This window comes from Staurois parvus, unplaced genomic scaffold (assembly GCF_062004578.1).
Source record: "Staurois parvus isolate SC_StPar_1 unplaced genomic scaffold, SC_StPar_1.0 ptg000008l, whole genome shotgun sequence".
NCBI lineage: Eukaryota > Metazoa > Chordata > Amphibia > Anura > Ranidae > Staurois > Staurois parvus.
Window position 1 is genome coordinate 845,048 of NW_028317804.1, and position 21,711 is coordinate 866,758.

The 21,711-nt window shown below is 45.4% G+C and overlaps 1 protein-coding gene across 1 annotated transcript in view; it reads left to right on the top strand.

Annotated features, from left to right (window-relative positions):
* ENPP7 (ectonucleotide pyrophosphatase/phosphodiesterase 7) overlaps nt 1–21,711 on the top strand; it is a 98,558-nt gene that overhangs the window by 68,529 nt on the left and 8,318 nt on the right. Inside the window, exons 4-6 of the mRNA XM_089668702.1 lie at nt 2,108–2,354; nt 14,219–14,251; nt 21,190–21,325. Of these exons, the coding sequence (XP_089524828.1) occupies nt 2,108–2,354; nt 14,219–14,251; nt 21,190–21,325 (416 nt within the window). The remainder of the gene's footprint in view (nt 1–2,107; nt 2,355–14,218; nt 14,252–21,189; nt 21,326–21,711) is intronic.

The window sequence follows — 21,711 nt, forward strand, 5'->3', positions numbered from 1 at the left end:
CATTTTTAAGGTTTGTGGTTGGCAATTGGCTGGTCAGGGAGCAATGCCATCACATTAAGGCATTGGAGCATTCAGCTCAGCTCACACGGTTTCTTTTCATTTCAGGAAAGAAAAGAATATCTGTGTGAAGTAGCAAAGTAATGCAAGTTTTTGCTGCTGCAAGAGAAGGGGCCAGGAGCACCAACGGGGGGGGGGCAATCTGGGTCGCTCTGTGCAAAACCATTGCACTGAGTAGGTGAATATAACATTTGTGTTACTTACAAAAAAAATTAGCCTTTAGTTTTACTTTTAAGGAAGTCATGCAAACTGTTATTGTCTTTTAGTGGTTCTAAGGACTGATGGTTTTTCAAAAAATCATCAGTGTGCAGCTTTCCCCTCATCCCCCCCCCATTACTTACCTAAGTCCAATCCCAATGCAGCAATGTGCACTAAGGCATTGGCTCGGACATAGCAGTGGGAGCCATTGGCTACTTGGGAGTTGGCACACACAAGTACCCCCGAAGCAAGTGGCTTGCTATGGGGACAGTCAGCAGGGCAGAGTAGCCAGGAGCAGGGAACCCAAGAAGAGGAGGATCAGGGATGCTCTGTGCAAAACCAGTGAACAGAGCAGGTAAGTCTGACATGTTTGCTATTTGTCACAGGTACTGTGACAGGATGAGACTGTCACTGTGAGAAGATAGGAAAATGTGACACAGGGTGAAGCAATCCAAACTAGTGTTTCTGGGCAGAGAAAGTGTGGATTTGTTTTTTCTGGATTCTGCAGCTCTAGATCGGAACATTCAATCCTGTGTCCAGGTTTTGCTAGACACCTGCAACCAGACACAGTTACACAGAGTACACCGGTGTGAGGTGTCCATATATAGATCTGAGGATAGCTCAGAGCTCCCAGTGTGGAGACTGCTCCCAGTGGCGTAATTGTAAGGTCTCACTGAGGGATCAGAGGACCCAGCCAGAAGCCAAGAAACAGAGGTCTGGTGAGGCTCCTAATAGGGTGTCAGGAGAACCCCAATCCATGGGCCAGAGGTGGGCTGTGCAGCAGGGTTCTGTGACTAAAGGCTAGAGAGCCAAGTATCCTGGAGAGGTACTGCAACTGAAGCTAAGTGGGCTTTTGAGCCAAGTGGCTCGGCCTTTGCTAGTGTTTTTTTGCTGAAGCTGAAGTAAATTCTCTGTGTAGGAAGTTATTCATTTGTAAACTTTTGCTTTCTTTTAAATAAAAGTGGGCTACCAGGCCCTGAAAAATAGTTCCTGTCTGCCGTGGACTCACTATATAGATGCATCTACCATGAGAGCTAACTACCCTATTCCACAGTATATAGCCAATCCCAACACTCCAATATGGGACTGAGAAGTGCTGTAGAGAATGTGCTCAGTGCTTACTGGATCCCTTAGTATTGCTGGATGAAAACTAGATGGACAGATTAGCTAGAGCATGGAAACCCTCACTAGCCTGCCATCATTTATTGAACAAGAAAGCATTATTGTGTACACTCTTCAATGTAGTGTTGTATTTCTTGGCCCTACTATGGTCTTCGAGCCTCTGGGTAAATAGGGACCCAAGCTAAAGGTGGGTCTGTGAAGTGGAATAGATTGGGAGAGAAGGCTCCAACATGCAGCTCTGGGTCATCTTCTGACATTGTGTACATATCCCTGACTCAAGTTCTCAAACTGAAGTGGGGAAGGGTTCAATCAGAGCCTAGGGGAATGGGGAGTCTTATAGAGTTATCAGAGAATTGCCGTAGAGGGGCTGTGCAGAAAAGACAGGCTTTGTGATATTTCGGAAGACTGATAGAAAGCTGCAACTATTTTAGCAGTTTTAAGCAAAGCCAGAAATATTAAGTCCCATATGGATGCTATGAGAAAATTATAGCATTTAGTGTCACTTTTATTGCCAAAGGAAAGCCAGTCTTGTAACATTTTTTCCCTTCTGTATATTTAAAACATCTGTACACAGAAGCACAGGTGAACCACACCTGAACAACCACTGTTGACCAATATATTCAGCAATCTCTGCTATGTAAATTTAAAGACCAGTTAAATACAATTGGTTCATGGGAAATCGAATGACCATAGTCAGTATCCTAACCAAATATTCCTTACTATGTCCTAGTATGCTAAGTTCCAGTTCAATAATGGTGAACACGGATTTGATAATGAGGTCATGGATATGAAAACCATATTCCGAGCGGTGGGCCCTTCATTCAAACAAGGTCTGGTGGTGGAACCTTTTGAAAGTGTTCATGTTTATGCATTGATGTGCGAGCTCTTAGGAATAGTACCAGAAGTACATGACGGATCATTGAATGTTACAAGAAACATGCTAATTACAAGCAATGAAACTGCTGAAGATGATCCAGGTTGGTACTATTTACTTTTTTTTTCTCAAAGATTTGTAGAAATTCTTCAACTACATTAAAATTTTCATAATTACAGGTCATATAGTTGATATTAAATGAGTGCATGGCAAAATGCATAAACACAGAGGTGTTGATTTATTAAATACTGTGAACTGCAAGTGCACTTGCTCCAGAGCTTAGTAATTGAGGTAAAGCTACACTTTGTAAAGAATACCCAAACACAAGGAAACTAAAAAAAAAACAACATAATTTTTGTTTGCACATGAATGGATGATAGAAATCAACAGAGCTTCCCGTCATTTCAGAGCTTCTCCTCAGTTGTAGAACAACTGCACTTGCGGGTACGCTTAGTGTCCAGTATATTTGCCTTTAGTATATCAATCACAGAGTGTGCTTAGTGCATATCACCGCTCAATAGATCCAGAGATGTAGTTAACCAAATGTTTGCCTGCCACTTAAAAAAAGAGAGAATACTGTAAGCTTCTACAAGTGGAGACACTTCTGGGAGACTTAAAAGGTAGAAATATGCGAGCGCTAGTGTAATGAACCGTCTAGCTGCCCCTCTAGTGACCCATGGCACAGGTTCCCCCAGAGCGCGGAGTCTAAGTCCCACTTCACTTGTTCACCAGGGCCCCTGATGGTGGGGATGGACTTGGAGTAAACCGAGACCAGGTCGCGGCTCCGGAGTACACCTACCCATGGTAGAGGAGTCCGCCAGGGGCTCCTGCAGGAATAGAGTCTGATGTGAAGAGGTGGATATGCCCAGGCCAGGTGGATGGATGGATGGATGAGCGAGAGCAAGGTCAGACAAGCCGAGTCGGTAGCCGTGGGAGCGGTGCGGTACAAAGCAGCGGGCAAAGAATGGTCGGGTCACACGCCAGGTCAGCAACAGAAGGTCAGATCCATAAAGGGGCATCCAGGAGAGAGGTCAGGCAAGCCAAGGGTCAGGGCAGGAGAATACAGCAAGTCAGTCAATCCGGGTCAGCAGCAGTAATCAGAAAACACAGGTACAGGATCAGGATACAGGAAAGACCATTCGGCAATTCCTGTCAGCGCAGGGCTGATATCGCGCCCTGCGCTGTCATTGGTGCCAGGCGCACACTCCTGGCTCCGAGTGCGCATGCACGGACTTCGTCTCAGCCGCGGCTGGCCAGGACCTAGTGCCCGTACACTAGCGTGAACGGGCACATTGCGCCTGCGCCGAGCCGCGGATCGTGGCAGACCCTGACAGCTATTATAACATAACAGCTGCTAGGACACGAAAAGGTACCATAAAACCTCTAAAAATAAATAGTAATATAAGACAGTGCAGCGCTGTTGGATAAATATATAAAAATTCCTCGTAAAAAATGATATAGCTATATTCATACAAAGTGCAAATCATGCACATACTGCCATAGCATAGGTGCAATATTACTAAAGTGCAAAAGAACATATATAGGACCACGGATATGTGGTTATGGTGGCAGGTAAGTGAGAGAGACCAAGCAATAGACTTGAAGATTGTAGCAGATCTCTGCTTAAGGTGCTCAATTCCTCAGGAATGACAAATGATGTGACTGAAAATAAGTGAATTGCGCACTCACCAGATGTGCGCTATCAATACGCATTTGAGATCACTTTTGTCTCATCCGATCAGCCAGAACAATCACTCCCAGGTATGGTCAGGTTCCTGCTCCTGTTCCTTTAAGGGTCCCTCAAATGGTATCACTGCCTCAGGACACTTCTAAAACGGCCTCTGTGAATGGTGAGGCTCACAGAGAGCCCAAGAATAATGCCAGGTTCATATGAAGCATTCCACGGATCTTTTGACTGTTCTGTCTCTACAATCTAAGCATTGATAGTGTAATCTCTGTAACTTACAGTTGTGATGATTTAGCAATAACTTCAACTTCAGTTGGATACCACAGTCACTGACTCAATCAATAAGACATCTTGTAGATCTTGTGAAGTTTATTCCATAAACTGAGAGAATCTTACAACAATGAACATTCGATAGATCAAAAGATCTTACTCTTTCTTGCTCCATGCCATGAGGCTTGCTGCAATGCATCTCTGGGAAAGGGGGAGGGCTATCTATGTAACATTAACTAAACCAAAGGAAAGGGAGGAGCAGAAACAAAATATAGAAAATATTTAAAGAAACATGACAGTTGCCATTATACCCCATGGCTATTGAACATACCTAAGGGACAATGTGTAAGGCTTAGGAGAAATTGTTCCTCCAAAGAAGATTATATGGAACAAGTGAAGACTATAGGTCAGCGTTATCTAAACAAGGGATACCTGCAGGACCAAGTAGGAGTAATACAAGAGATTGCAAATATGGATTGTATTACACTTTTAAATGACAAGATTAAAAAGGTTGATTTTGAAGATCAGTTAGCTATTATTCTAGATTATAATGTACATTATAAAAAAATCGAAAACATCTTAAGAGACATTGGTCATTACTCAAGGCTGATCAAAAGCTATCAGGCCTGCTACCAGAGAAACCAAAATGTATCTATAGACTGGCCCCTACCCTAAGGACTAAGTTGGTTAAAAATGTCCTGGATACACCTATAGCACATAACCATATCACATTTCTGGATCAAAAAGGTTTTTGCCTGCAAGGCCACAAAAGGACAAAATCCTAAGCATAGCAAATTTTCCACCCACAGTAATCGGGTGGAATTTCAGATTAGAGATTTCATCTCCTGTAGAACAGAAGGGGTGATTTATGCACTACAATGCAAGTGTGGCTTACAATATATTGGCAGGACCAAGAGGCCCTTATGCAAACGCCTAAGAGAACATGTTCAGAATATTAAAAAAGGCTTCCCCAAACATAGTGTTTCCAAACATTTCTCTACACATCATAATAGAGACCCCCCTTTAACCTTTTTGGGGATAGAAAAATATAAAAATCATTGGAGAGGAAGCAATAAGGTCTGCACTCTTAGCCAAGCAGAATCTAGATGGATTTTCTCCATGAAAACACAAGTTCTGAGAGGTTTAAATGTGGAATTTGATCTCAATTGCTTTATTAGTGATTTTTGAACACCCTTGGTTTTTAATGATGAAGATACTGATATTTATAATAATTATATGTATTCCCAATCCAGATTAGTGAGTTGTATATTTATATCACACATTATAGCTACCTGACTGTTATTTAGGTTTTATTATAAAATGCATTGACCATTGTATACAATGTGCACTGATGGTATGGGTGTTTTTGCTTGGTTATTTTAGTATAAACACACTTTAATATGTGTTTACATTTACAATTAATTGCTTATAATATTTTAACACATTTATTATGCGCCCATATTACAATATCGAGCATTAGGTTGGGGCTCTTTCCTTTTTTATCCCGTTTTTTTTTTATCTCGGTTTTATCCCATTATAGATTTTATTCGTATTAATGTATAGATTAGGTTTCATCTTAATATTAATTTATTAGCCATGATATATTTACATTTATATTTAGATTGATTTGGGGTCCCCATTCCTTGGGTAAAGGGTACTTATTGGACTCATGCGTTTTTTTATGGGTTTAGTTTCTATATTTATTTATTATTATTTTTTAATATATTCTAATAAAGTCTAGATGATTTATTTTAATAAATGATTATTATGGATGAGGTTCACTAGTGCAGTCATTGATTATTATTAGTTGTTAATAAGCTTTCTTGCTTTTTAGTATGGCTGTCGTGGGTCCTCTATGAGGAAATATATTTTTCATTGTTATGTATTTAATTGTGATTTTCCCCTTAGAGCCTCGGTTAAATGGCCACATTTTTTTTATTTTTGTTTAGGGCTTTTTGGTTGCATGCCTCCATTGCACTCCCATTTATTTTAGTTTAGATTTAGCATACGGAATGTAGCATAGTATATACATTTTTTGTTTTGTATATTGGCCGCGGGAGATTCCTGAGAAGCAGGTGCTGGGCATAGGTCTGTCCTCGGTATCAGACCTCAATAAAATGGCCGCGGGAGGTCCGCCCCTGGTTCCCATGATTGACATACTGACTCCCTATATAAAGTCCGCCTATCACCCATAATGATGCCCTGATGAAGTCACATGACAATGTGACGTAACGCATAGGACGTGAGCGTGGTGACATACTTCTGGAGCGGACGCCATCTTGCTGCACCCAACTAACCCATGCAAGTACACCCATAGCATGAGGTTTACTGCTTGTTTTATCTGATGTAATGTGAGTCGGCATTTGGCTGCTATTTAATTTTAAGAGTTATTAAAACTGATTTACACTATGGGAGGTCTTTTTTCTATCCTTGCCCTATTTGTGATGTGAGCTGGCTGCATTATCCATATCAATATTGGAGGAGACCTGGCTGCTTCTCTTTAATACTGAGGGGGGTATCACCAGTCTGGACGGGTATCAACTGCGCAAGGGGAAACTAATCCTAGAAGATCCCCGGTCTGAGCTCCAATAAGCGATTTGGCCCTTTTAGGGTCGCTGCAAGGAGGTGAGGGGGCAATTTAACCACACATGGATTATTTCCAATCGGTGGTTATGCAAATCCACAATATCACTTGCACCTAAAGCTTTTGGAATATTTTAGGTGTTCACGCACCTTTGGACTTTTTCCTTCTTTTTTTGGACTGTTTTATGTAATTATTTATGTTTAAGGATTGTTGATGCAATTTTCTAAATGTTTATTGAATCAATTGCTTGGAGTGTTATATCGGCACCTGTCACGATTGTGATATTTGATCCCATTTTTAGGGATTCACTCAAGTGTCACCTGTCTGTAATGTATATGACTTAATTTAGCCATTTTGGTCACTACTTACACAAGTATATTGATCCCATTTAGGGATTCACTTTACTATTATTTTCACAATCTTATGGTCCCATTTGGACGCTTTGTTGTCACTGGTTCCTGGTCTTGACACCAGGGGAGGTCACATTTACTTACTCACTGTAGATCCTTGAGAGGATCAATTCAGTGATAATAAGGTATTGTGGTATTTATTCACTTTGCACATTTTTTTGCCATTTTTATGATATACAGTAATGTTTATATGATTATATTCAGGGTAGTGCTGCACCAGTTTATTTATTTATTTGTTTCCACTTGGTATATGGTTAGGTGTTAGCAGCTCCCCCTTATTAGAATTTATTGCTTAAATAGTAGCACAGGAGGTTCCTATTGTAGTTATCCTTGGTTGGCTGCCTTGCATTCCCTTTCTCTGTGTGGGTATATTCTTCAGGCATGTCTGCAGGTGGGAGCTCTATATAGTGGTCATTTTAACTCTTTATTTCTTTGCAGTATGAGCTCTCCTGGTACCTTGTCTCAAGCATCAAAAATGAGGCAGTGATACAAGAAAATTATTTTTTATTTTCTATCTTTTTCCTTTTAAAAAAAAAAATATATATATATATATATATATATATATACAGTCAGGTCCAAAAAATATTGGGACATCGACACAATTCTAACATTTTTGGCGCTATACACCACCACAATGGATTTGAAATGAAACAAACAAGATGTGCTTTAACTGCAGACTGTCAGCTTTAATTTGAGGGTATTTACATCCAAATCAGGTGAACGGTGTAGGAATTACAACAGTTTGCATATGTGCCTCCCACTTGTTAAGGGACCAAAAGTAATGGGACAATTGGCTTCTCAGCTGTTCCATGGCCAGGTGTGTGTTATTCCCTCATTATCCCAATTACAATGAGCAGATAAAAGGTCCAGAGTTCATTTCAAGTGTGCTATTTGCATTTGGAATCTGTTGCTGTCAACTCTCAAGATGGGATCCAAAGAGCTGTCACTATCAGTGAAGCAAGCCATCATTAGGCTAAAAAAACAAAACAAACTCATCAGAGAGATAGCAAAAACATTAGGCGTGGCCAAAACAACTGTTTGGAACATTCTTAAAAAGAAGGAACGCACTGGTGAGCTCAGCAACACCAAAAGACCCGGAAGACCACGGAAAACAGCTGTGGTGGATGAGCGAAGAATTCTTTCCCTGGTGAAGAAAACACCCTTCACAACAGTTGGCCAGATCAAGAACACTCTCCAGGAGGTAGGTGTATTTGTGTCAGTCAGCAATCAAGAGAAGACTTCACCAGAGTGAATACAGAGGGTTCACCACAAGATGGAAACCATTGGTGATCCTCAAAAACAGGAAGGCCAGATTAGAGTTTGCCAAACGACAACTAAAAAAGCCTTCACAGTTCTGGAACAACATCCTATGGACAGATGAGACAAAGATCAACTTGTACCAGAGTGATGGGAAGAGAAGAGTATGGAGAAGGAAAGGAACTGCTCATGATCCTAAGCATACCACCTCATCAGAGAAGCATGGTGGTGATAGTGTCATGGCGTGGGCATGTATGGCTGCCAATGGAACTGGTTCTCTTGTATTTATTGATGATGTGACTGCTGACAAAAGCAGCCGGATGAATTGTGAAGTGTTTCGGGAATATTATCTGCTCATATTCAGCCAAATGCTTCACAACTCATTGGACGCCGCTTCACAGTGCAGATGGACAATGACCCAAAGCATACTGCAAAAGCAACCAAAGAATTTTTTAAGGGAAAGAAGTGGAATGTTATGCAATGGCCAAGTCAATCACCTGACCTGAATCCGATTGAGCATGCATTTCACTTGCTGAAGACAAAACTGAAGGGAAAATGCCCCAAGAACCAGCAGGAACTGAAGACAGTTGCAGTAGAGGCCTGGCAGAGCATCACCAGGGATGAAACCCAGCATCTGGTGATGTCTATGCGTTCCAGACTTCAGGCTGTAATTGACTGCAAAGGATTTGCAACCAAGTATTAAAAAGTGAAAGTTTGATTTGTGATTATTATTCTGTCCCATTACTTTTGGTCCCTTAACAAGTGGGAGGCACATATGCAAACTGTTGTAATTCCTACACCGTTCACCTGATTTGGATGTAAATACCCTCAAATTAAAGCTGACAGTCTGCAGTTAAAGCACATCTTGTTCATTTCATTTCAAATCCATTGTGGTGGTGTATAGGGCCACAAATGTTAGAATTGTGTCGATGTCCCAATATTTATGGACCTGACTGTATATATATATATATATATATATATATTTTGCCCTCACCTGGCTTGCGTCACCATCATCACTCTTACACGCGTTCACCGTGTTGGCTTCCTCTCAAGATGGTCCTGGCATAAAAATCTAATCAAAGAAGAATGGGAAAGGCCGGATAAGAGGTCCTTGGGTCAGAATTGTTTTACTAAAATATATCCCTTTTGAGCTTCGGATACACAGCTATGGGAAACTCTGCCTGGGGTGGACATGGCTCTTCAGAGGCTAGCAAGGCATGTGACTCTGCCCATGGATAATTCTGTTGTCTTTAAGGATCCAATGGATCATCGTATAGACGGAGACCTCAAGAAAACCTATGTTACAGCAGGATTGCTCTGTCGCCCGGTGATAACGTGGAGCAGGTTGTCAGAGCAGGTGTAGATGCCAAGTCAGTCATCACAGCGTTGGAGGAAATGAAATTGTCTTTGGACTTTCTAGCTGAATCCTCACTAGATATTATTTGCTTCTCAGCCAGGATGATGGGACATTGTATAACCTCAAAGAGCATTGTGGCTGTTTAGACTGACAAGCCTCTGGAAGGAGCCATTAGTAGGGTCACTGGAGGAAAGCAGCCCCCCCCCACAAAAGATATAGGGAAGGTTTTTGTGAATCCAGAGCCTTTAGGGGATGTGATTTTTCTCACCCTCAGTGGAGAGGAATACAGTCCTCCTGCCTGCACAATGTCAAGTCAAAGGCAGCACAGGCAGCCAAGCCTGCAGAAAAATCTTTCTGATGGGGTGACTACCCAAGCATCCCCAGTAGGTGCCAGGCTGTCTCATATTTTGGACATTTGGAGCAAGGAGATTTCGGGTGCTTGGGTGGTTTTGACAAAAAGATGAGACTACAGGATGGAATTCTCCCCCCCTGCACCAAGATTGCATTGTGGAAACCTTGGTGCCCAAGCATCCAGAAAAGAATTGAATCTTATGTAAGAGAATTATTGGAAGAAAAGGCCATTGTTCCAGTTCTGTTGGGTGAGGAGGCCTCTGCTTTCTATTCGAGAATGTTTTGGGGGGAAAAAATGGTGAGGAGGCTACAGACCAGTTCTCGATCTTAAAGATCTCAACAGGTTTATCAGAGTCAGTAATTTACACAGGGAGTCTTTGCAGATGATAATGACAGTAATGTGAAGAAAAAAGGCTGGATGATCTCTATCTTTCCAATGCTTATCTTCATGTTCCTATAGCAAGCAGTCATCAGAAGTGTTTACGGTTTATGATTGCCAGTCAGCATTACCAATTTACCTGTCTCCCATTTGGCTTATGTCTACTGCCCCTCATACCTTTTCAAAGGCTTTTGTGTTGGTAATAGCCCTTCTGCTTCTGCGCAATGTAAGCATGTACCATTATCTGGACGATGTCCTCATCTTGGCAAAATCTCCACAGACCATGAGGTCACGCAAAATCTTGGTAATATGTACCCTAGCAAGGTTTGGCTGGCTAATCAATTACCAAAAAAGCCAACAGTCTCCCGGACAGTCAATGGAATATTTGGGCCTCATCTTCGATACAGTAAGGGAAAGGTTGTTTCTGCCCCAGCTGAAAATATACACCGTTAATGACCTGTCCCAAGATGGTCATGGAATCCCCATCTCTGAGTGCAGAGGACTGCATGGTGCTACTGCGTATGCTGACAGCGGCCAGACCTGCAGTCCCGTGGGCCCTATGGCATATGAGGCGCCTTCAGAATTCTTTCCTTTGGCAATAGAATCGTTCATCTCTGGACCAAAGAACCCTCATCCTCCATTCTCTTCACCAAGAAATGATCTGGTGTTCGACATGGGACAAATTGTCCTGTTGCTCCAAAGGCATTGGCAGTGTCCCAACCCACAGAGGCTGAGCCTGGCTGTGTTCTTATTGAAAGGGAGAGATTATTAGCAGGAGGTTGTCCTCTATCTCTTGTGCAAACTATGCTTCAAGCAAGAAAATCTTCCACGAATGTCCCTTACCATTGAATGCGGAAAAACTTACTTTCTTTAGCTCAGTTACAACAGCTTAAAAGTTCAAATCTCGGCTTTGTCAGCCCTGACTGGAAGGCAGTGGGTTGAAGAAACTTTGGTGCAGCAATTTCTCCAAACAGCCATGAAACTAAGACCACCATTACAAACGCTCTTTCCCTCTTGGGATTTAACTCTGGTATTGGAGGTTCTCAAATTTTCCATATCACCCTACTGAATGATGCTCCATGGAACAGCTCACTTAGCAGATGGTCTTCCTAACTGCTATAATTTTGGCTCAGATAGCTTCTCAACTTAGGGAGCTCTCCTCAGAGGAACCATTCTGCATCATCCAACTGGACAAAGTCCTTCTTCGGCCTTCTCCGGAATGCTAACCCAAAGTCTCTACCTCTTCCCATTATAATTGGGAAGCAGTTCTACCCTCACTACCAGAGGAGCCTCAGGGTTCAAAATATTTCTGTGGCCTACCTCATGAAGACAAGGAATTCTGAATCGATAAAAATGTCTTTGTCTATCCGAAAGGCCCAAATAAAAGAAAATCAGTCTCTGTGAGAGTCATCACTACTTGGATAGGAAATACATTATTATTATTATACAGAATTTATGTAGCGCTAAAAGGTTTGCTCAGCGCTGTACATTATAGTGGGGACAAAACATGAGACAATACAGTAACAAAACAAAACACGTTTTGGGCCCTTCTCTTTCGAGCTTACAATCTAGGAGGGTAGGGATAGTGGTACAGGAGGAAGTGGCTGTGGGTGATGGAGTGGTAGGAGGAGTGGAAGAGATTGGCTGTTAGGTAGGAGCAGGGTAGGCTTCCCTGAAGAGATGGGTTTTCAGGGTGCGCCTAAAGGTGAGGAGGGTAGGTGACAGTCTGATGGATTGGGGTAGTGAGTTCCAGAGGATGGGGAAGTCCTGGAAAAGTCCTGCAGTAGGGCGTGGGAGGTGGAGACCAGGGAGCTAGAAAGTAGGAGGTCTTGTGAGAAGCGAAGAGTACGGGTTGGGTGGTATTTGGGTATCAGGTCGGTGAGGTAATTTGGGGCTGCGTTATGAATGGCTTTGTATGTCTGTGTTAGTAGTTTGAATTTAATGCGTTGGGCAATCGGGAGCTAGTGGAGGGAATGACAGAGGGGGGTGGCAGAAGCAGAGTGGTTGGTAAGGTGGATGAGTCTGGCCGCTGAGTTGAGGATAAACTGAAGCGGGGATAGTCTGTGATGAGAGAGGCCGGTGAGAAGGGAGTTGCAGTAGTCCAGACGTGAGAAAATAAGGGAGTGAACAAGTTGCTTGGTAGTGTCTGGGGTTAGGAACGTACGTATTTTGGAGATGTTGCGGAGGTGGAGCCTGTATGAGTTTGCCAACGATTGGACATGGGGTTGGAAGGAAAGGTTTGAGTCTAGAGTGACACCTAGGACTTTGGCTTGTGGGGTGGGACTGGTGGTGGCGTTGTTGGTCGTGATGGAGAGGGTGGGGGGGGGGGGTGGGCTGGGGGGAAAATCAGGAGCTCGGTTTTGTAAAGGTTCAATTTGAGGAAATGGAGCAACATCCAGTCTGATATGTCGTTCAGTAGGTGGGTGATATGGGCGGAGACTGAGGGGGTGAGGCGAGGGGTGGAGAGGTAAATTTGTATGTCAACGACGTAGAGGTGATAGTTGCAGCCGTAGGAGTGTATCAGTTTGCCGAGGGAGGAGGTGTAGATGGAGAAGAGAAGGGGCCCGAGGACAGAGCCTTGGGGGACCCCAACAGAGGGGGAGAGAGGGGGAGGTGGTAGCATTATAGGTAACGCTGAAGGAGCGTTGGGATAGATAGGAGGAGAGCCAGGAGAGAGCGGAGTCTCTGATGCCGAGGGAGTGTAGTTAATGGAGGAGGGGGTGGTCAACTGTGTCGAAGGCCGCAGAGAGGTCGAGGAGTAAGAGGACTGAGTAGTGGCCATTAGCTTTAGCAGGTCATTAGTGATTTTGAGTAGGGCGGTTTCGGTGGAGTGTAGAGGACGGAAGCCAGACTGTAGTGGATCGAGGAGGTTGTTGTCAGTGAGGTGGGCGCTTAGGCGATTGTAGACTAAGCGCTCAAGGAGCTTGGAAGTAAATGGCAGCATTATGCTTCTCATACTCTACTAAAGGCCTGCCACCACCACAAGAATTGAGAGCTCATTCAACATGGGAAGTATTGGCATCTTGGGTGTCTCACACCAAGGTCTTGATGAAAATCATATGCAAGGCAGCCAGCTGGAGCTCACCAAATACATTAATTAAGCATCATGAACTGGATGTGATGTCTTCCACTCTCTGCCATTTTGGCGAAACTGTTCTTTTCTCTGCTTGTTACCGAAAGTAAACAATATTTATGCAGCATTTTAGTTTTACAAGTGTAGTTTTTTTCCCTCACTTGTTTTGTATATTGCTAGTTATGTCCCGAGGTATGCTGTCATGAAGAGACCCAGGAATACAGAGAATTGTTATTAAATACAGGTACATACCATAATTTTCCTTTCCTGGAGTCTCCTCATGACAGCATATTTCCCACCCAGTGTCCTGTTGCAAGACTAAAGATAGAATGCTGGGTAAGGGATGGTTATGCTATTTTATGTGCTACTATGGTGGTCCTTCTGGGGTCCATGGAAGCAGAGCTGACCCGAGGTATGCTTTCATGAGGAGACTCTAGGAAAGGAAAATTATGGTAAGTATTTGATAACAATTTTCTATAATACTGCAGTTTGCCAATTCATAGATGTGGTGGCTACATAAGTTTTTCTTTTTTAGGCTTTTTTAAATTCATCTGGTGATCCAGCCAGTAAAACTGTTATTTTTCAACTTCTTTTAACAGTGTCGGGGAGCGAGGAGCCAGACACAATTGAAGGTAGGTTTATTTACACAAAAACAAGGTAAGAGTCTATGCAAGTTTGACAGCAAAAGAACCAGTGGGAATCGTAGCCAAAACCGGGGTCAGAAGCCAGGAAGAATGGTCGCCAGAGCCGGGGTCAGAAGCCAGGAGGAATAGTCGCCAGAGCCGGGGTCAGAAGCCAGGAGGAATGGTCGCCAGAGCCGGGGTCAGAAGCCAGGAGGAATGGTCGCCAGAGCCGGGGTCAGAAGCCAGGAGGAGTCTTTGCCAAAGCCGAGTCGGTATCCAGAAGAGCAAGGAGTAAACTGAACAGGAGCTTTCTGCTGTGCAACAGACAGGACACGAATGCAATGGACAGCTGCAAACAGCAGACTTAAATGTGATAAGCCGCCACCTCCTGGGAGGAGCCACAGAGGGCTGAAAGCATAAAGGATCCCACAATGCTTTGCAGACACCTAAGATAGATGCCAGCACATGGAGCAGCACAAGCCCTGAGGAAAGGTAGGACCTTGACAGTACCTCTTCCTCAAGGGCCCCTCCCCATCCACGGCTCAACATAAGGCTTCTGGGGAAAGCGGGCGTGAAAAGCGCGGAGGAGGGCAGGAGCATGAACATCCGCGGAAGGAACCCAGGAACGCTCCTCGGGACCATAACCACACCAATGGACCAGGAACTGCACCCGACCGTGGACCAACCGAGAGTCCATGATGTGGCTCACCTCATACTCCTCATGACTGTCAACCCAGATAGGATGGGGCGAAGGCAGTGAGGCAGTAAAGCAATTGCAGACCAGAGGCTTCAACAGGGATACGTGGAAGACATTGGAGATACGCATCCCAGGAGGAAGAGCAAGGGCATAGGCAACTGGGTTTACCCTGCGGAGGATGTGGAAAGAACCAACAAAACGGGGAGCCAGTATCGGTGCGGGCACCCGAAGATTGAGGTTACGAGTGGACAACCAGACCTGATCTCCAACCTGGTATGAAGGAGCGGGCAACCATCTACGATCAGCCTGGAGCTTCTGGCGCTGTGCTGAGTCCTTCAAGGACCTCTGGATCTGCCCCCACGAAGAACGCAGGGCAGAAAGATGGTTATCCACAGCCGGAATGTCCTATGGTGAGAACAACTCAGGCAATACAGCGGGTTGGAACCCATAGTTGGCCATGAAGGGATACATCCCAGAGGAGGAGTTGACAGCCGAGTTCTTCGCAAACTCTGCCCATGGCAGGAGATCGACCCAATTGTCTTGATGGTCTGAGATATAGCAGCGAAGGAATTGTTCATTGGGAATGGGTTGCAGAATGCCCAATGGAAGATGCCGAGCAGATTTATTCTGGGCACAGACAGAACATGCCGCTACATATGAGGCGATGTCGGAACGGAGAGATGGCCACCAGAATAGACGAGAAACGACCCAGGACAACTGGTTCCTCCCCGGATGACCGTCAGTCTTGGAATTATGGTAGGTACGCAGCAGGCGGGTGCGCAATCCCTCAGGTATGAAACATCTGCCAGCTGGTCTCTCAGAGGGAGCATCAGTTTGAGCCGCCAAAATCTGCTCCCCAAGGGGAAAGGTCAGGTTGGTATGAATGGCAGCCAGGATCTGATCCGGAGGCAGGACCGAGGTCGGATCAGAGTACTTCCTGGAGAGCTCAGAGTATTGCCTCGACAAGGCATCAGCCCTGACATTCTTGGAGCCAGCCAAATAGGAGACCACATAGTTAAAACGCGACAAGAACAGAGCCCATCTGGCCTGACGGGGCGTCAACCTCTTAGCCTCCGAGAGATACGTCAGGTTCTTGTAGTCAGTGAGAATGAGAACTGGAACCGCAGAACCCTCGAGCAGGTGCCTCCATTCCTTGAGAGCCTGAATAATGGCCAACAATTCCCTGTCTCCAATCTGGTAGTTGCATTCTGCGGAGGAAAGCTTCCTGGAGTAGAACCCACAGGGAAGTAGGGGTCCATCGGGCGACCGACGCTGAGACAGGAGGGCGCCTACTCCTGTCTCAGATGCATCAACCTCGAGGACAAAGGGCAACCCAGGATTGGGATGAGACAGTATCGGAGCCGAAGCAAAGGCAGATTTCAGAGCTTCAAAAGCTAAGATGGCCTCGGATGACTGGATTACTGCCCTTCTTGGTCAGATCTGAGAGAGGCTTGGCCTGCGTGGAGAATTTCCTGATAAACGTCCGATAATAGTTGGTGAATCCCAAAAAGCGCTGAATGGACCGAAGACCACTGGGACGAGGCCACTGCAGAACCGCCGAAACCTTCTGAGGGTCCATGGAAAATCCCACAGCGGAAATGATGTAGCCTAAAAAGGCAACCTGGGATCGGTGAAATTCACACTTCTCAAGCTTAGAGAAAAGCTCGTTCTCACGTAACCGTTGCAGCACCCGCTTGACATTCTGGATTTGAGACTCCATAGACGCAGAGTATACCAGGATGTCGTCCAAGTAAACCACCACGCACTGCTGCAACAAGTCATGAAAGACATCATTAATGAACTCCTGAAAGACCGCGGGCGTGTTACACAACCTGAAGGGCATAACCAGGGATTCATAGTGGCCGGTTCTGGTGTTGAACGCGGTCTTCCACTCGTCGCCCTCCTTGATCCGTACGAGGTTGTACGCAGCCCTAAGGTCGAGTTTAGTAAAGACCGTTGCTCCCTTGAGGCGGTCGAACAACTCGGTAATCAACGGAATTGGGTAAGCATTCTTAATCGTGATTCGATTGAGACCCCTATAATCAATGCAAGGCCTCAATTCACCACCCTTCTTTTTCACAAAGAAAAAGCCAGCTCCTGCTGGAGAAGTAGACTTGCGAATGTTCCCCCGGGAAAGCGCACCTGCAACGTACTCCTCCATGGCCTGATTCTCCGCAACCGAAAGAGGATATACCCTGCCACAAGGAGGAGTGGCACCGGGTTGCAATGCTATGGCACAATCGTTTGGACGATGAGGAGGCAGAGCACCAGCGCGCACCTTGTCAAACACGTCCAGGTACTCCCCATAGTCAGTGGGCAACACAGAGTCCGAGGAGGCACACAACACCTTAACAGGTCCACGGATGCAACCGGCCCCACACTGTGGAGACCACGAGAGAATCTCGGCCGACCGCCAATTAAAGGTCGGATTGTGCTTCTGAAGCCAGGGATATCCCAAAACCATGTAGTGCGGAGAAGAAATTACCTGGAAACAGGCCAACTCCCTGTGAACAGCCCCAATAGCTACTTCAACCGGCAGGGTCTCGTGGGTAACCTGCGGCGGTTGCAGGGGCCTGCCATCTATCGCCTTGAGAACCAATGGAGTAACTCGAGCCTGCAGAGGAATGGAGTACTGGGCAGCAAATGAGCTTTCCATAAACAACCCGCCAGCACCAGAGTCTACCAACGCCTGGGCCGTCACCCGTTCCGCCCAAGAGAGGACAACGGTGATTAGCGGTTTATCTTTGCGGGACACCGGGGACGAGGAGACTTCACCCAAGATCTGCCCCCGACAGGATCTCAGGTGCGAGCGTTTCCCGGACGGACCGGACAGGACTGCCAAAAATGCCCACCGAGACCACAGTACAGGCAGCGACCCTCCCGACGCCGAGAGGCCTGCTCCCCCTCGGAAAGGCGAGCAAACCCCAGCTGCATGGGCTCACCGCCAGACAAGCCATCCCCAGGAGGTGTGGGAGGAGAGGGAGGAATGGGTGGGACAGAAAACGTAGGCGCCAATCGGTTAGAAGGCCTCCGCAGACACTCCTTAAGTGAAAGCCTCTCCCTGAGCCTGGTGTCAATCAGGATTAGGAAGGAAATGAGTGCTTCGAGCTCCACAGGCAGTTCTTTGGCTGCAATCTCATCCTTCAACACATCTGAGAGACCATGAGAGAAAGCAGCCACCAGAGCCCCATTGTTCCAACCCACCTCTGCTGCCAGGGTACGAAATTCTATGGCGTACTCGGCAATGGTCCGTGAACCCTGATGCATGGACATGAGCAGCTTGGCAGCAGAGGCGGAATGAGCAGGCACATCGAATACCCTATGGAAGGAGGCAACAAAACCGGCAAACTCGTGAATCACAGGGTTATCATTCTCCCATAAGGGATTTGCCCAGGCCAAATGTCAGGGCAGGGGCCGAGGAACGGACAGGCAGGCCTAACAATGTAACGCACTGGCTGACGACAACCACTACCCACAGACCGAAGTCCCTCAGGGCGCGGAGTCTAAGTCCCAGGCTGCCCTTCACCAGGGCCCCTGATGGTGGGGATGGACTTGACGCAGCCAGGAACCAGGTCGCGGCCCCCGAGACACCTCAGCTGCGGTAATGGCCGCCGCCAATGGCATGTAGCTGGTGGAAGAGACAAAAGAGTAGTCAGACAAGCCGGGTCAACAACAACAGGACAAAACAGTACAGGACAGCAGACAAGAATTACAGGTCACGAGCCGGGTTCAGCAACAGAGGGTCAGATCAAGGGAGAATACAAAGAATAGTCAAGTCACAAGCCGAATCAGATACCAGGAGAGTCACGAGAGTCAGAACAGAGTAATAGCAACACAAAGACACAAGACACAAGTGCAAAGAGCATGTGCGGGCCACAGGCTTATATGTCATCAGCCACACCCCTCTGGGGATGGACCACAGAGACCTGAAGGCATAAAAGGATTCCCATCATGCACAGCAGAATCCAAGATGGACGCCAGCACATGGAGTAACATAACCTCAGGGAAAAGGTAGGACCTTGACACCAAGGCCTTGTCCAAGAGCAGCGAGATTAGGAAGCCCACCTTTGACCTCTCAGTAGGAAAAGCGTGGGGTATCAACTCAAAATATATGCCCACTTGGTTAAGGAAACCCCGACACTGACTCGGCTCACCCCCAAAACGCTGTGGAAGGGGGGCTGAACCAGTCATACCTCTGGGCACTGCAGGTGCAGCAGCAGATGCAGAGGTAGGCGCAACAACCGGAGCAGCAGCGGGAGCGACCACAGGAGTGACAACCGGCCTAATTGCACCAGAAGCAAGGTGCGCTGTGTGTGCAAGCAGCGTCTGCAACGCCTGAGCGAACTAATCCAACAAGAGATCCTGCTGATCAAGTCTGGCAACCAACATAGGGAGCGAGGGCATACCTGCACCATCAGGATTCATGGCATTCGTGTAGTGTCAGGGAGCGAGGAGCCAGACACACAAGGAGGTGCAATTAAAGGTAGGTTTATTTACACAAAAACAAGGTAAGAGTCTATGCAAGTCCGACAGCAAAAGAACCAGCGGGAATCGTAGCCAAAGCTGCGGTCAGAAGCCAGGAGGAATGGTCGCCAGAGCCGGGGTCAGAAGCCAGGAAGAATGGTCGCCAGAGCCGGGGTCAGAAGCCAGGAGGAATGGTCGCCAGAGCCGGGGTCAGTAGCCAGGAGGAGTCTTTGCCAAAGCCGAGTCGGTATCCAGGAGAGCAAGGAGTAAACTGAACAGGAGCTTGCTGCTGTGCAACAGACAGGACACGAATGCAATGGAGAGCTGCGAACAGCAGACTTAAATGTGATAAGCTGCCACCTCCTGGGAGGAGCCGCAGAGGGCTGAAAGCATAAAGGATCCCACAATGCTTTGCAGACACCAAAGATGGATGGCAGCACATGGAGCAGCACAAGCCCTGAGGAAAGGTAGGACCTTGACAAACAGACCAAGCTGTTCAACAAAAGTAGCAGTTAGATGGTTGAGACAAATCATTCACCACTGACAGGGGTGCTTACAATGATCAAGTTTTTATTCATTTACGTAAAATCTTTATCCCAAAATGAAAAAAAAACCTGTGGTTTTAACTGTTTAAAATGTGTTAGCTGAGGTTCAGCTTCAATTTGTTAAGTCCATCGAAATCTGTTAGTGAATCTAACACTACCCACTCCCCAGTTTGACAATGCTGCTGTCCAAAGGTGTCTCTCTATTCACAGTAGAGACACCCTAAGACAGGAAGTGTGTTACTGCTCAGATCAACGAGGTGAAATAAAAAAAGAAGGAAAACTAAATTAACCATATTTAAGGATTGGTGAGCTGAGACATATTTTTTTGTTTTTGGGTTGAATGCCACTTTACCTTTTACCACTTTAGGAGTATATTTTTGTTCATCGGTATTTAATAGAAACAGTTGAATACAATAAGATTCAATGTTCAACAAAAAAATTTTTTTAAATTCCAAGGGAATGAATACCTTGGGACCAAGGGAGTCTGGTGAAAGGAGCAGTTATTTCTTCCCAGCAGCAAAAGGGGGCTCTTGTTTGAGCCTTACCACCCACAGAGCCTATCATAAGAAGAGGTGTGAGGTGCTACATCACTATTGAAGACGGAGAAGGGAGTCCATACCAGGGATAGATGTCCATAATATGATCGAGCTGACCAAATAAGATATTTATGTTCTCAAATGCGCAACATTATTGCGTATCCTGTGAGTGCGTAATTTTATTTTATTTTGATTATCACCAGAAGAATCTTTAGAGGATCACCCTCATCTGAGACTTCATGTCTACCTGTTATAAGAGAACTCTGTCACTATAATTACACCTTTGACCACCCTGAGAATTATTTGCACTTTGTCACTTTATACCATTACATCACTAATAGTGGCACTTCTTGATATATGATTATTGATGACCAATTTATGGACTTATGATTTTGTATTATATTTGTATTATTGCATTCTATTGTATTTTGAAGTTGTATAGTATTTAGCGCTGCACCCTATTTTGATATTTGGTCTCAAAAGGTTGATTTGGTGCCTTTTTGGTGTATACAGCAGCTTGCCAATTAGCGCTCAATTTTGCACACCCCTGTTTTCTGCAGGGGACCATACTAAATTCAAAACCATTGGCCAGATGTGTTTTCTGCATTTGCCTTTACAATAAAACTTTTTTTTTTAAATTGCAGATGGTAATAATATTGTGTTATCTAATCCGAATTTTCATTTGTTTAAATACTTTGTTTCCAGATGCCACAGTATATGGTTTGCCCAATGTAATTTTCCAGGCAACGGTTGGACTGGCTGCTGTAGTGGGAATTCTCTTTTTAGTATTCGTCATTACCACAATAAGTGTATCCGTCAAAAGACACAAAAAACAAAAACGGTGAGAATAACAGGAATGGATAGAGCCTACTACTTCTTATGTGTTAGCATGCTGGTTAAAGTGGTAGTAAACTGCAAAAAAAATTTAAAACAACTTCTCCCTGCAAGTTAAAAGCATAATGTGCATCGCATACTAGCACATTATAAAATACTTACCTGAAAACAAAGCCCTCCAGCAGAGTGCTGTCACGGCTCCCCGATGCTTCCACCCGGTCTTCCTTCCTTGTTCGTGGACAGCAGCTGTTTGACTGGCTGAGCCGCAATGACGTCACTCCCATGCATTCGAAGCAGTGCTCATGCTGCTGCAGTAAATCTCTCCTAAACATTGCACATTTAGGAGATATTTACAGTACCTACAGGTAAGCCTTTTTGAAGGATTTACTTCCA